At 41.3% G+C, this 16,446-nt stretch overlaps 1 protein-coding gene across 7 annotated transcripts in view; it reads left to right on the forward strand.

The window, feature by feature from the left end:
• ube2f (ubiquitin-conjugating enzyme E2F (putative)) overlaps positions 1-16,446 on the forward strand; it is a 101,683-nt gene that overhangs the window by 67,798 nt on the left and 17,439 nt on the right. For all 7 annotated transcript variants that reach the window (XR_008723750.1, XM_055638471.1, XM_055638470.1 and 4 more), the window contains 2 exons: positions 8,055-8,122; positions 16,097-16,167. Coding sequence is in view for 6 of the 7 variants with exons in the window: in XM_055638471.1 (XP_055494446.1) it covers positions 8,055-8,122; positions 16,097-16,167 (139 nt within the window). In the remaining variant the exon portion in view is untranslated. The remainder of the gene's footprint in view (positions 1-8,054; positions 8,123-16,096; positions 16,168-16,446) is intronic.

The raw sequence follows: 16,446 nt of genomic DNA on the forward strand, positions 1-16,446 counted from the left end.
CTTTCTTGTTGCGTCTCTTGCTCCACTCTGTTTTGTGTTCTTTCTCGTTGTTCCTCCACATGTTCAGTTAATTCTAGTTGCGTCTCTTGTTCCCTTCTGCTCTTCATTTCCTCTTAATGTCTCTTTGCGTCTTTCCTTGACCATGTTGCAACTCGTTTTCTCCCTCCTCTTGGCCTGATGTAAGAAAGAGGTAGATATTTATCCGGATGTAAATATTTATAAACTTCTAAATACAATTCTATCTCTCAATGAACTCTGAAGAAGAAGAAGAAATTGGCGATCTATTTGTTTGAAATAAAATAAATCTCAATACAAATGGTTCTTTTTTTCCTGCTGGTTTCTGCCTTCCTTGTCGTTGATCGTCGATGTTCAGTTCTTTCTTGTTGCGTCTCTTGCTCTCTTCTGTGTTCTTTCTCATTGATCCTTGACATGTTCAGTTATTTCTTGTTGTTCTCTTGTTCCCTTCTGCTACTCACTGTTACAGTTGGCAAAGATGACTGCAACTTATGTAAATTATCCCATTGTGATTGGTGGACTGAGATGGCATTGTGCCATCATCAGTGGAAGCTGCTAGAGGTTTGTCAGAAGCAGTTGGTTTTGTTCAAATTTTGCTTTTTTTTAAAACTTTAATCATCAATAACGTGAAATATAGCATCAAATCTGAAGGGAACCTGGTTATGTCATGGACGGGAAAAATGTGAATAAAAATGTGGAAATCTTTCAGCGCTACCGCGTACCGTTTTGACGAAGATCCAAAAAAAACACATATACACACACACACACACACACACACACACACACACACACACACACACACACACACACACACACACACACACACACACACACACACACACACACACACACACAAGACGAAAGACATTGTGAACTAAGTTTGTACTTCCCTGTCGATCTGAGCATGAGCCTATTAACCTGGGCATATTTAGTTACCCCAACATGCATGAAATACCATTACCTGGCATATATATAGTTCATTTCCTCTTCATTAAGTTAAAGCTATCATTGTGTTAGCGAATAAAAGTTTTAGAATGTTCCACCAGTTCAAAGGAGCATTTTTGCTTTCAGAATATTTTCCAATCATTTAAATCGGTGCTCTTCACTCTTTTAATACTTGCCGCCCACTTTTGTAACTTTCATGAGGGTAAAATTTCCATACCACCCACTGATATTTAAATTAAAAAAAAAGTTACATATCCTGCATAAAACAATAAAATTAATTGAAATTATTTTTAATTTAATGAGATCCATGAGCTTGATGCTGAGAAACTAAATGTTGGATATCTGGTTTGATTTTCGCAAGGAACAAGCGAAGGTCTCTTTCAGTGATTTTCAGACAGTTATTCTGCTTGGTGACAATATGATTCATAGCAATAAATCCTGATTCCACTAGATATGAGGTAGGGAAATGTAGCAGTAAATTCAATATAATTTTCAACATATTTGGATATAAGGCAGGCATTTTTTTATTTTGCCAGAGTTTTTGGTATCCACGACTATTGAAATTCGATTTGCTCTCTTCATCATATTTAAGTTCTAATAGTTCTTCTTGGCATGTTATATCGGCCTCAGCAGCATTTACAGTAAAAGGATTCACCATCCAGTCATACACCTTCAAGTTCAAAATATCACTAAATTGTTTTTCCATATCCAATTTAAGTTCATTGAGGTGACTACTGAACCTTTCAATTTCCTCTGGAGTTACATCATCTTTTGATGACAATTCCGGAAACTGATGAAATTCCCTATTCAAAAGATTGTGATGAAAAAGATCATTTTTCGATGAATAATGACACGACATTTTTGCAACTAATAAGTGTTATATTGGCTCCTTGAAGCTGCAAATTAATTTCATTACATTTCTTAAAAATGTCTGCCAAATAAAATGCATCATGCTTTATTGTTTTTTAATTGTTGACAGAGACCAGCCTCATTTTCACTTTCAGAAAACTGTATGACACTCATGATTCAACAAAATGAGTCAAGCATGCACCCTTTGAGAGCCAATCAACTTCTGTGTGTAACAGTAACCTAATAAATTGCTCATTATTGTCCTGGCACATTCTATCATTTTTTGGCATTCGATTTGATCTTATTTATAGCCCTAGTTATTATACTTAATGTTGAATGAAGGCTTGTACTCAAATGTTTTCCGACAAGATGTTGCCTATGAATACACAAAATGTTTGGCACTTCCTCCTTCAAATAAGCAACAAAACCACGATAGCGACCTATCATTGATGGTGTTCCATTGGTAGCGCATGCAACAATATTGTTCAGGGGTATATTATTTTTTGCAAAGTATGATTTCACAGCAGTAAATTTTGATAATCCTTTTGTATCTGTAATAAGATTTAAAGTGAATAACATTTCTTCTTGCAAAGTACTGTTTTCATCAAAATACCATACATATGCCATCAATAAAGCATTATTATCTGCAATGGTAGATTCGTCCAACTGCATGGAAAATTATGAGTTTTGGAGAATAGCAATGTTTAGTTTCAACAATAACTGCAATTTCGTCAATGCGTCGCCTTACTGTGGTATCGCTAAGGGGCAATGTTTTTATAACTTCAGTTGGATCCTGATGCATTACTGTTGAGATAAATTATTTGATGAGGGTATTATCAAAGTTTCTCCAATGCTATGGCTTTTACCACTTTTTGCAATTAATTGTGATATACGATAAGCTGCAATTAATCCATCTTCGTTCTTTGCATTTTGTTTCTTGAATGATGCAGTTATTGAACGATTTTGAAATCTTTCATACAGTTCTTGAAAATATTCAATGGGCTTATCTTTATCTTTTGGATGCTTTATAGCAAGATGTTCTCGCAATCGACTTGGTTTTATTGCTTTGTTAGAAAATGTCTTGTGGCACAGTAAACACATTGGAAGCTGTTTGTTTGTAATAGATTTGATGAAACCCATCTTCAGATACTCTGGTAAATAGCCATCGGCATATTTCTTTTTTTGAGACATGGTTTTAATATTTGTTGCACAAATTATTCAAAGTCACAAAACCATAATAATAATACGAAAAAAATCAAAAATCTCATCAATGGCAATTTCACGCACCAGCAATATTCGTTTCGACTGAGTCACAGAGACTGTGTGCACCGGTGAACCAATATTGTGGCGCGTTGAATGAAAACGTTTTGGCACAATCTTGTTTTATGTATGTTCAATACCCGTATAAGCAAGTTCTGTATTCCGACAGCGCATGCCCTGGTCATAGGTCACTGAAGAAAAACATTGGATCGAACCGGGTCTCCCGCGCTGCAACCGCTGTTGAAGTGCTACTGGAGTTAGTGACACTAATTCTCCCTTCTCCACTGGTCGGCGCGGGGGGGGGGGGGGGGACACGACGACATCCCCTCTCCCGGTCCCCAGTCCCTGCCTCCTCTATCCTGCCATCTATCCGTTGACTGCCACTCCTTTGTGGGAATCGCTGCCGAATCCCTTGGCATCTTCACAGGTCATAGAGCGACCTCTGCGGGCCGGTGGCCGTACGCTGCACCTCTCAGCTTTTCCAGTGGCTGTCGTTTGGCCCCCCTCGGCGCCCGAGCAGCGACGGGGGAGGGCAAGGTGTGATTCTCCACAGCTCTGGAGTCAGTTGATGCAGCGGTGGGAATCGCTGAGTAGCGGTTCCAGCAAATGAGTGACGGTCAACGGGATAGATGGTAGGAGAGAGGATGCAGGGACTGGGGAATGGGAGAGGGGCTTTTATTGGATGGGTGTCTGCAGGAGAGTTCCACTGTCCTGGGGAGGCTGTCTGGCCCACAGCCAGCGCGGAGACGCAGTGCCGCCCCGCCAGGCCAACCGACAGCCCCGGAGCGGGCGCTGGTCTCGGGCGCCGCCAATCCGCTAAGGCCATCCCCGTCCGGAGGCGGCTGGGCTTGCAGCCTATGCGGAAGGCGCTCAGCGCTAGCTCCGCTCCGGGATTCTGGGGGGGTGGTGGCGGTTAAACATTACAATATTTTACATAGTTAAAAATTAATGCAGCAGAAAATTAAAAAAACATATTTCAAATACTTTTCTCTAAAATGACAGCAACTTCTTCTTTTCACATACATTCTCTCACAGATTTGAGTTTGTATCTTTTGGATGTTTTTAATACAGCATGTAATTATTCTGCCCCCACCTGAAAGCTTAAATCGCCCACTAGTGGGCGGTACCACCCAGTTTGAAGAGCATTGATTTATGTGCTGCCTTTTGAATAAAGTAGTGTAGCAAATGATTTAGAAAAGTTTCAGCTCAAACTATTGAATCTTGGATGTTTAGCTATGGATCTTCAAACCATGTACCCAATTACTACAGGAACTGTTCATGAAATGTACAGCAGCTGTATAACAGAGGTAGCTGAAACCTTCCACGTGAATACATACATACCATGGCATTATTTCAAGAGTAATATTGCCAGGTGTTCGCCCAATATTTATTCCTTCATTAGGATCACTACAGATTATGTGATCATTCTCACTTTGTTGTTTCTGGGATCTCTGCATACACAGGTCAAGTGCTGTGCAGCAGTAACCAGTTTTCAAAAGTACTTCATTGACTTTGGAAAGTGCTCAATAGTACAATGCAGATGTATGTGTCCTTTTTTTAATAGCAGTCATGGGTTTGAGAAGTATATGATCATTTTTGTTGGCTAAACATGCATTGATGTATCTTAAAAAGGTTTCTTATATTTTATTACTGTGTAGCTTCAAACCTGGCATGAACATGATGAAGGGTTGCAATGCACTTTGAGAAAATAATTTGTCTAAACAGATATTTTCATATACCCATGATATAGCTTATTGCAGAAAAAATGGAAATTGTATAAATTGGAAAGAACAGTAATCAAAATATATAAGCAAATGATAAGCAGTAAAGGAAGAAAAACATTGATATTAAAAATGTAGTGTTGGAAGAAACACCATTGGACTTGAGCCAGATGGTATCCAGGCATTTATTCGAAGGTCACCAGTTGTTAGAACTCAAGCTAAATCAGGCACGGAATGCTTTTATTAAGCATCCTAATAAAGAAAGGATATTAAATCATTGAAAGACTAAGAATTAGCTGTTAATCGAAGCAGTGCAAATTGGATGTAAAAATATTGGAAACATCAGGAGAGAGCAACTGTCAGCTCACTGACTTTTCACGATATTTCTTGTGTTCCCTCGCATACCAACTATTTCCAGCGTGTTTGGTTGTAGACGTCTACCACCACTTTTCCAGCAATTTATCAAGTTTCACCATTCTACATACAGATCATGCTGGTACAATTACTGTTTTCACTGCTGTGGATCACTACTGCTGTGGATCATTGCCTTTTCTGTTGGTTAGTTTGACTGTTTCTCATGAATGATTTGCATTGTAAATGAACTACTGAGGGAGTGGATTTACTTTGAGTGAATCGCTGAGTGCTGAAAAGATCCGAGGTTAATTTTGCTTTTCATTGGGCTGGACCAAAACGTGCAGAGTTAACATGACCAATTATGTCGTGTTTTTACTGAGGTCCTCAATGGGGAAAATCTAAATCATTGCTAAATATGCACATCCAGGTGTAGGGTAATAGTATTCAATGGCAACAGTAATCGGGTATTTCTGAACTCCAGTAGTAGGTTATAGATAGTATGATTTGGGGGAATTATTGTTGTGCAAAAAGCAATATTTTGGATAAACACAATGCAAAAGTGGGTGCTTGTCAAGAACATGTCAATCTCTGCCTTAAAAATACCCAATTACTTGGTCTCCACAGCTGTCTGTGGAGGCTTATTCCTAAATGTTGGTTTTAGAAGCTATGTTGAATGAGAATTTTGTTAATTCATAAGCTCTGAATATTAGAAGAAAATGGTAACCGAAGATTGATGCAGAGGATAATACATCACACTATTCTTGGAGGGGAGGTTTGAAGTGCTTAAAATCATGACGCTGATACATATCACATCTGTGTTTGAGTCAGATCAGTGATTTTGCTTGATAATCCACCCAGCAAAATGGTTAATTGTCTTCACAAGTACATTAGTTACTCAAAATATATGAGGATGCAAGATGACTAAGACTACCATGAGAGCAGCTGGTCATTTTATATGGCTAGAGACTTCTGTACTATAACGTTTTAAATTTGTTTTCCCTTTCAGGCGTCTAATTGTTCCTCAATTAATCTTTCATCATAGAAAATAGGTGCAGGAGTAGGCCATTCGGCCCTTCGAGCCTGCACCGCCATTCAATATGATCATGGCTGATCATCCAACTCAGTATCCCGTACCTGCCTTCTCTCCATACCCTCTGATTCCCTTAGCCACAAGGGCCACATCTAACTCCCTCTTAAATATAGCCAATGAACTGGCCTCAACTACCCTCTATGGCAGAGAGTTCCAGAGATTCACCACACTCTGTTTTAAAAAAGTACTTCTCATCTCGGTTTTAAAGGATTTCCCCCTTATCCTTAAGCTGTGACCCCTTGTCCTGGACTTCCCTAACATCGGGAACAATCTTCATGTAGCCTGTCCAACCCCTTAAGAATTTTGTAAGTTTCTATAAGATCCCCTTTCAATCTCCTAAACTCTAGACAGTATAAACCAAGTCTATCCAGTCTTTCATCATAAGACAGTCCTGACATCCCAGGAATCAGTCTGGTGAACCTTCTCTGCACTCCCTCTATGGCAATAATGTCCTTCCTCAGATTTGGAGACCAAAACTGTACGCAATACTCCAGGTGTGGTCTCACCAAGACCCTGTACAACTGCAGTAGAACCTCCCTGCTGCTATACTCAAATCATTTTGCTATGAAAGCCAACACACCATTTGCTTTCTTTACTGCCTGCTGCACCTGCATGCCTACCTTCAATGACTGGAGTACCATGACACCCAGGTCTCGCTGCATCTCCCCCTTTCCCAATCGGCCACCATTTAGGAAATAGTCTGCTTTCCCGTTTTTGCCACCAAAATGGATAACCTCACATTTATCCACATTATACTGCATCTGCCAAACATTTGCCCACTCACCCAGCCTATCCAAGTCACCTTGCAGTCTCCTAGCATCCTCCTCACAGCTAACACTGCCCCCCAGCTTAGTGTCATCCGCAAACTTGGAGATATTGCCATCAATTCCCTCATCCAGATCATTAATATATATTGTAAATAACTGGGGTCCCAGCACTGAGCCTTGCGGTACCCCACTAGTTACTGCCTGCCATTGTGAAAAGGACCCGTTTACTCCTACTCTTTGCTTCCTGTTTGCCAGCCAGTTCTCTATCCACATCAATACTGAACCCCCAATGCCGTGTGCTTTAAGTTTGTATACTAATCTCTTATGTGGGACCTTGTCAAAAGCCTTCTGGAAGTCCAGATGCACCACATCCATTGGTTCCCCCCTATCCACGCTACTAGTTACATCCTCGAAAAATTCTATAAGATTCGTCAGACATGATTTACCTTTCGTAAATCCATGCTGACTTTGTCCAATGATTTCACCACTTTCCAAATGTGCTGCTATCCCATCTTTAATAACTGACTCTAGCAGTTTCCCCACTACCGATGTTAGACTAACTGGTCTGTAATTCCCTGTTTTCTCTCTCCCTCCCTTCTTAAAAAGTGGGGTTACATTAGCTACCCGCCAATCCTCTGGAACTACTCCAGAATCTAAAGAGTTTTGAAAGATTATTACTAATGCATCCACTATTTCTGGAGCTACTTCCTTAAGTACTCTGGGATGCAGCCTATCTGGCCCTGGGGATTTATCGGCCTTTAATCCATTCAATTTACCCAACACCAATTCCCGACTAACCTGGATTTCACTCAATTCCTCCAACTCCTTTGACCCCCGGTCCCCTGCTATTTCCGGCAGATTATTTATGTCTTCCTTAGTGAAGACGGAACCAAAGTAGTTATTCAGTTGGTCCGCCATATCCTTGTTCCCCATGATCAACTCACCTGTTTCTGACTGCAAGGGACCTACATTTGTTTTAACTAATCTCTTTCTGAGTGCATGTATCCTTTGTCAAAGTGTTTCACTCAAACCTATTTCCTGTTCTGTCCACAGATGAAGGGTATTACCAGGGTGGCAAGTTCCAGTTTGAAACGGATGTTCCAGAAGCCTACAATATGGTGGTGAGTTGAAGGGTTATTGCAGACTTTTACTATGCAAATTATTGTAGTGCCTGGAGGGCAAAGCACAAGGAAATTAATCCGGGAAATGATTCATATTTCTACTGTTTTTATGTAGAGTATGTGCATAATATTGGCAGTTAGAACAAGCAACCACAGTGTGTTAGGACAGGTGAAACCAAGAATGAGAAGCATAAGTTACCACAAGTCTCTCTGGCCTGTGTTTGATGAGACAGAATATAGATGATGGTTAGCACTTTTGATTTATTTTTCCCATTAGAACTAAAAGCAAAATAGTTAGGAAAAGGTCGAGGGAAGTGCAAAAATGCTGTAAAGGGATATTGCTTTATTGAATGACTAAGTACGAAGGCTACAGTTGGATTATTATGTGGGTAAATGTGAAAATGTCAATAAGTTGGAAGTTTGAAAAAGAAAAACTATTTTAAAGATGATATATCAGAAAAAGTGAGCAATCAAAAGCATTTGGGTATCGTCGTACAGAAATGACAAGCATGCAGGTTTCATAAACTATCAGGAAAGAAGTTTTTTATCAGCTAGCAATGTCAACTTGATTTGAGTATGAAAGCAACAATTGCTGCTGCTGTTGTACTGGATTTAATTGAGATTGCATTTGGAATACTGTGTGCTGTGCTGACCTAATCTGAGGATCGAAAACCAGAGTCATAATCATAGCGTGGAAACGGGCCCTTCGGCCCAACTTGCCCATTCTCACCAACATGCCCCATCTACACTAGTCCCACATGACTGCATTTGGCCCATATCCTACTAAACCTATCCTAACCTGGAAGATTGTTCCCGATGTTAGGGAAAGTCCAGGACAAGGGGTCACAGCTTAAGGATAAGGGGGAAAATCGCTTCTAAAAATCGACGCCTCTATAGAAATCATCCCTTTTTCACACAGGAATAGTGGTGAAACTCTGGAACCTCTCTGCCACAGAGGGTAACCCTTGAGGCCAGTTCATTGGCAATATTTAAGAGGGAGTTAGATGTGGCCCTTGTGGCTAAGGGGTTCAGGGGGTATGGAGAGAAGGCAGGTACGGGATACTGAGTTGGATGATCAGCCATGATCATATTGAATGGCGGTGCAGGCTCGAAGGGCCGAATGGCCTACTCCTGCACACAATTCTATGTTTCTATGTTTACCCAAGTACCTGTCCAAATGCTTTTTAAATGATATATACCTCAACTACCTCCTCTGGCAACTAATTCCATATACCTATCCACCATTTTGCAAAGCAGGCAGGGGAGGTGAAATTGGATTTTATTTTAAATCCACTGCTGAGGGAGGCAGGGGAGTGCTGGAATCTTACATTTGGGAACGGGTTCAGTTCCGTTGGAGGAGACGGGTGCATGGTGGAATATTGGGTTGGGGGATCACACCATTGGGGGAGCAGACCCAACGGGTCTGCACTTGGTCTAGTTTCCTATAAAAGAGTGTCTAAAACAGAACACAATACTCTAACGGTCTATGGCCACATGGGGTTGGGGGAGGGGTCTCCAAAAAAAAATGTTGTAAATCAGTATATCTGGGCACTAAAAATGTCTCAATCGCTGTTTGCAGAAGAGAGTTCCACATTGCTCTCAAATCTCAGTCATAGTCAAACAGCATGAAAACAGGTCCTAGTCTGCCCAACCTTGCCCTATAGCTCTAGCCCTCGAGTCCATGAAGCATTCGCATAAATCTTCCCTGCACTCTTTCCAGCTTAACAAAATCAACAAAATAGAGAGAGTACAAAGGAGATTTATTAGAATGTTGCCTGGGTTTCAACAACTAAGTTACAGAGATAGGTTGAATAAGTTAGGTCTTTATTCTCTGGAGCGCAGAAGGTTAAGGGGGGACTTGATAGAGGTCTTTAAAATGATGAGAGGGATAGACAGAGTTGATGTGGACAAGCTTTTCCCTTTGAGAATAGGGAAGATTCAAACAAGAGGACATGACTTCAGAATTAAGGGACAGAAGTTTAGGGGTAATATGAGGGGGAACTTCTTTACTCAGAGAGTGGTAGCGGTGTGGAATGAGCTTCCAGTGGAAGTGGTGGAGGCAGGTTCATTGGTATCATTTAAAAATAAATTGGATGGGCATATGGATGAGAAGGGAATGGAAGGTTATGGTATGAGTGCAGGCAGGTGGGACTAAGGGGTAAAAAAGTTGTTCGGCACGGACTTGTAGGGCCGAGATGGCCTGTTTCCGTGCTGTAATTGTTATATGGTTATATGATTAATGGCATCCTCCCTATAGTAGAGTGACCAAAACTGAACACAGTTACTCCAAATGTGGCCTCACCAACATCATATACAGCTGTACATTTTGAATGAAGAATAATATCCCAACCTCTATCTATACTCAATACCCTTGAATGTACTCTCTGACATCATTATTTTCCCTCTAAGGTAGTGAAAACAATCTCTTCTCATCTCAAGTTCTTAATGGTTGGTCACTATCCTGAGATTATGTCCTCTGTTTCCAAGCTGTCCAACCAGAGGACTGTCTTCATGTACAATGTCTTCAACTCAGGAGTCGGTGTTGTTAATACATTACAGTATTATCATTCCACTGACTCCTGGGCAATTGTATCCTCTTTTAGACACAAAGCCAAAAATTGCACATTGTAGTACAAAACAGTTCTCAGTGCAATCACAGCAAGACTACATTACGCCTGTACACCAAGCACACTGCAGTAAATCCCATGGCGCTAACGTACATTTTCTGTAAACTAGTTTCTCACCATCATAAAAAAATGTATGCTTTTCTTGCATAATATAACTCAATTTGACAACATTACAACATGCTTAATTGAGTTTTTAGCATCCTCATTACAACTCTCATTCCTACCATGCTTTGTACTTGATCACATTATGATTGCAGTCAGATTAAAATTCACGTATTTTTCGCCAATTATAATATGATTGATTGTGATATGTGATTGTAGATCTGCTTCTGTGGCTAGCACGCAAATAGTCGCCTGGGTTGGGTGCCATCTTGGAAGCATCAAGATTGTGACAGCTCATCGTTGGGTAGCTGCTAGAAATCCTAAGAACAACAATTGAAAATAGGCAAAATGGAAATTGGTGCCTTGGGTAAACCCAGCACTAGGGAAATGCAAATCTTCTTTTATTCTGCAAACCTTATCCTGTGTAGTTCAAACTTACCGTGCCATTCGGTGAGAAAAGGGAGGTTTAAATTAAAAGTGTGAACTTGACTAGGTCAACTCTGCTGTATTTGTTGAGGGATAAATATTTGCCAAGATTCTGCCCCGCTCTTCTTTAAATAGTGTCTTGGAAATTTTTTCATTAAACATTAAAGTAAAGTGACGAGTGGAACGGATTGGGGATGTGTAAAGATGGGGGGGGGGAGTCAGTCCACACCACGACAGAAAGGGGAGGAGTTGTACAGTTTGACAGCCACAGGGAAGGCAGATCACCTGTGGCGTTCTGTACTGCATCTTGATAAATCAGATGGAACCAGTCTGTTGCTGAAGGTGCTCCTTAGGTTGACCAGTGTATCATGAAGGGGGTGAGCGCTATTTTCCAAGATGCTCCACAGTTTGAGGAGCATCCTCCCCTCCAAGACCACCTCCCATGAATCTAACTCTGCCCCCAGGACGGAGCCAGCCTTCCTGACGAGTTTGTAAATCCTATTGGTGTCCGGGGCCTTCACCTCGTGTCTTGGCTCTGCTCCACTTCTGCTTTGAACCCAATCTGGAGTTGACGTAAACCGTGTGTTCAAGTCTCTAGAGTAGGACTAGGTATGAAGCAGTGAAATAAAAGAATGTGGAGGAGGGTATTAGGACAGAATATGAGTAAGAGGTGGGATCTGAAAGTCTGAGGAATTAATCATATTTTCATGCTGATTTATTTTCACACCACCACACGATTTACTATGTTGTATCTGTTGTATTGAATTCCACACGTTTTAACAGTGGCATTTAAACCCTTGGTTTCAAGATTGAGTGTACACTGTGATACTGTAAACGTCATCTATTATGACAGGGCTTGAGAGGTCAGGTACCGTGTTCAGCAAATTTCAACGTTTTTTTCAACACCCTGTGTACCCTACCCAAGCTATGGAAACACCGTAGAGAATAAATTATTTATAAATGTATGGGTGCAAGTTGAAGATTTTCTTGCAAATTCTCACGCAAGGAACAAGTGATAGAAATCTGTGATCAGGTTTGTTCAGTCCAAGGAAAGACACAACATGTTGGAATAACTCAGCGAGTCAAGCAGCATGCCTGGAAGCAGTGATAGGTGACTGTTTGGATCGGGGCCCTTCGTTCAGTGCAAGATAATTTGCCAAGCCCAGTAAACTGACAGTTCAGAAATTCTGACATCAGCTTTAGAATATCATTCAATTTTACAATCACATCTGGTACATTCCTAGCCTAACTATTGATTGGGATTCAGATTCAGGGGCAGACGAGTTCTTCAGAATAAATCTGCAGTTAGAACTAATCAAACTAAGCCTAAGACTAGTTTCCTGATTGTGAGATGGGCCCAGAGTTTGACAATGCACATCTGGTTGGGTCCTGCATCTTCTATGGGACAATGACCTAATTATAATACCTCAGACTGTAATGAGGTGAGGGAACTAGGAAACATGAAGATTGTCATGTGGGAGGGATGTGGAAGGGGGATGGGGCGGTGATCTGTGCAAAGTTTGAAAGCGACTCTGCATCAGGACGTGGGAATATGTGACACTGACTATCATAATCCAGGGAAGGGTCTGGTAGGAACTCTAGAGAGTGATTAAGGGATTTGGATTGTGATATGGGAGAACATGAGGGGCTGACTGGATTGTGATTTTGGGAAAGATGTGGGTGATTCTGTTCTGTGATGTAGAGAAGTGTGAAGAAATAATTCTGCGTTGTCATTCCGGGAAGTGACGGGTAATTGCTGTTAATCTAGCACTAGTTACTCCTGAGAAAATGTGATTGAGCTATGTTTTGTGGATGTTAGCAGCATTTGTGTGATCTCTGTATTCATATCTAATAGAATTGCCTCACTGCATTTTGGTGAGGGAAGGGGTGGGTCTGAATGACATTTTCTGGAAAACTTTCCGTGAGATTATTAACACCTAGAACGATCATCTGATAAATAGGCCTATTTATACTTCTCACTTAAATACCACGTCATCAAAGCGCCAGGTCCCTGGTGATGGAGAGGCTAGCAAATCATACCAAACTACACTTGTTATCTCAGCTTGAGGAACTTCCACATTGACAGAACACACTCAGTACAAATGGGCAATACTTCCTCTTTGATAACCATCAACACAGGAGCACCTTTAGGCCATGTGCCAAGTCCCCTACTCTACTCTTTCTAGACCCATGATTTTCTAGCCAGGGACAGCTCTAACGCCATCTTTAAATTTACGGATGATACCACCATTGTTGGACAAATAGTGGTTAATAATGGGTCAGGGTATAGGAGGGTTTGATAAACTGATTGGATGGTGTCAGAAGAACAATCTAGATGGCAGCATTAGCAAGGCCAAGGATCTGATTGTTGACTTCAGGAGGATATAACCAGCAATTCATGAAGCTATCTTCATCGGCAGGAAGGTGGTGCAGAGTTAAGAGCTTCATTTTTTTGGGCATGCATATCTCTGAAAATCTGTTCTGTGTCTTGCATATTGATGCAATCACAAAGTTCCTAAACGCTTCTATTTCCTTACTGGTTGCACAAAGGCATGGTTCGTAGTATGGATGCCCAGAAACAAAGAAGGCTGCAGAAATTGTATTGTCTGGTCCATCATGGGTACTAACTTCCCCATCATCGAAGGGATCTACTGGAGATGCTGCCTCAAAGGCATCCAATATCATCAAAGACACAAACCACTTTGACCACGTTCTTGACTCAAGCGCCTAGCACTCTTAGTCTCCAGGATGGTAACCTCTTGATATATGGCAACAATGATACAGAGAGCTGCAGTTCTCTTTGTACATACACAAACCTCTTGCTTAGGGTAAATTATTAGAGTTTACACACACATAATAATTTCCCAAAGTCAAGCTGGCCCAGCTTGCGATCTTTGAGACCTGAAACTATTGTGACCTTTCTCTAGCAGTTACTCGGCTCTTTCTTTATCTTCACTAGGTGGTTCTCCGGAGATGATGCTTCTGCCCCCTGCTACTGACTAATATAGGTTTGCTGCAGGCTTTATTCTAACTCCCGGGTCACAGGCCAGCTCACATTCCATTCTGTCGAGGTCCGACAATCTGTTGGTATGACCGTTGGGGCTTAACCTCATCCTTCATCTAGGTATGCTGCTTATATCAGGCACATCCTTGGGTTCACTCCCTATCAGCTTCAGCCCGATCAATGCTCTCATCTCACTTCTTTCATCAGGAAGAAGCCACAGGAGCTTGAAAACACATTCAAGATCAGCTTCTTCCCAGTAACCATCAGTCTTTTGAATATTGCACAATAATGAATACCTCAGCAACTGTTTGGGTTGCACTATGGATTTTGGTTTTGCATCATTCTGGTTTGATTACCTATTATTACTGTAATTCATTTATTTAGACTTGAAAGATACAGCGCCCACCGAGTCCACACCAACCAGCACTAGCACTATCTACACACTAGGGACAATTTAATAATTTACCAAAGCCAATTAACCTCCAGTCTTTTGGAGTGTGGGAGGAAACGGAGCACCCGGAGAAAACCCATGCAGCCACAGGGAGAACGTGAAAACTCCATACATAGAAACATGGAAAATAGGTGCAGGAGTAGGCCATTCGGCCCTTCGACCCTGCACCGCCATTCAATATGATCATGGCTGATCATCCAACTCAGTATCTTGTACCCGCCTTCTCTCCATACCCCCTGATCCCTTTAGCCACAAGGGCCACATCTAACTCCCTCTTAAATATAGCCAATGAACTGGCCTCAACTGCCTTCTGCGGGAGAGAATTCCAGAGATTCACCACTCTCTGTGTGAAAAATGTTTTCCTCATCTCGGTCCTAAAAGATTTCCCCTTTATCCTTAAACTGTGACCCCTTGTCCTGGACAGACAGCACCCGGATCTCTAGCGCTGTAAGGCAGCAACTCGTACCACTGTGCCACTGTGCCACTGTGCCGTCCAGATATTTGTGTGTTATTGCATTGATGGGCTGTGAAACTGTAGCAAGTAAGAATTTCATTGTTCCGTTGCCAGTACATATGACAAGTAAACACTCTTAAGTCTTGACTTCCTGTTATTAATATCAGGAATCAGATGTGCAACAGACTTGTCCCAGAACAGCCATGTGGTTGGGCTTCAAGGAGACTGGTGTGCAGTACAGCGGAGGCTCCGGTTACTCATAGCCTGACACCATTAATATTTTATCAAGCAGCACTCCATGCATTCATTATATTCCTCAGCTTGTCTGATTTTAGTTTTGTTTAGTTTAGAGATACAGAGCTGAAACATGCCCTTCAGCCCAGCGAGTCCGTGCTGACCAGCGATCCCTGCACATTAACACCATCCAACACACACTAGGGACAATTTACATTTATACCAAGCCCATTAACCCTACAAACTTGTACGTCTTTGGAATGTGGGAGGCAACTGAAGATCTTGGCAAAAACCCACGAGGTCAAGGGGAGAACATACAAACTCCATACAGACAGATATCTGGTGCTACAAGGCAGCAACACTGCTGCTGCACCACTGTTTATTCTTGATTAATCAAGCACCCTTTTGAATTCAATGGGTCGCATATGTTGGTTTATAGACTGGTTCATGTGCACTGGTGGTTATAGCTTGCCTAATCTCTCCAATCCCTAAACGCACAACCTTGATGATCTACGGCTGTTAAATCGCTTGGCATTTTCTAGATTTTCCCTGAGTAGTATTCCATGAACACAGCTGACTCTTTCCTCCATTTCACCTTCAAGGTTGCAGAACGTCAATCAGTGTGATGCTAACAATTTTTAACAGCTAATCTATTTTTTTTCTTCTTCTTCTTCAGCCTCCCAAGGTAAAATGTTTAACCAGAATTTGGCACCCCAATATTACTGAGACTGGAGAAATTTGTTTAAGGTATGACTTTTGTTTGCTGCTCAGGTTTTATCAGTTGTAAATACCTGTCATGTTCTATGCATGTTTTCGATGGCCAAATACAGATATGTTGATTAATTGATACTTGAGCTATTGGGTTTGTGTACAGGTAAGCAGCAGTGCTCAGACGCGTAGCAATACTTTGAAACTTTTAACTTATAAAGTTATTTTTGAAGTCAGATTTAGGATTGTAGATCGTGGAGAACAAATTCAAATGGAGGGAACACGCAGCATAAACAGAACAACATATTGCTTCAAACT

This window comes from Leucoraja erinacea, chromosome 7, assembly GCF_028641065.1.
Source record: "Leucoraja erinacea ecotype New England chromosome 7, Leri_hhj_1, whole genome shotgun sequence".
Taxonomy (NCBI): Eukaryota; Metazoa; Chordata; class Chondrichthyes; order Rajiformes; family Rajidae; genus Leucoraja; species Leucoraja erinaceus.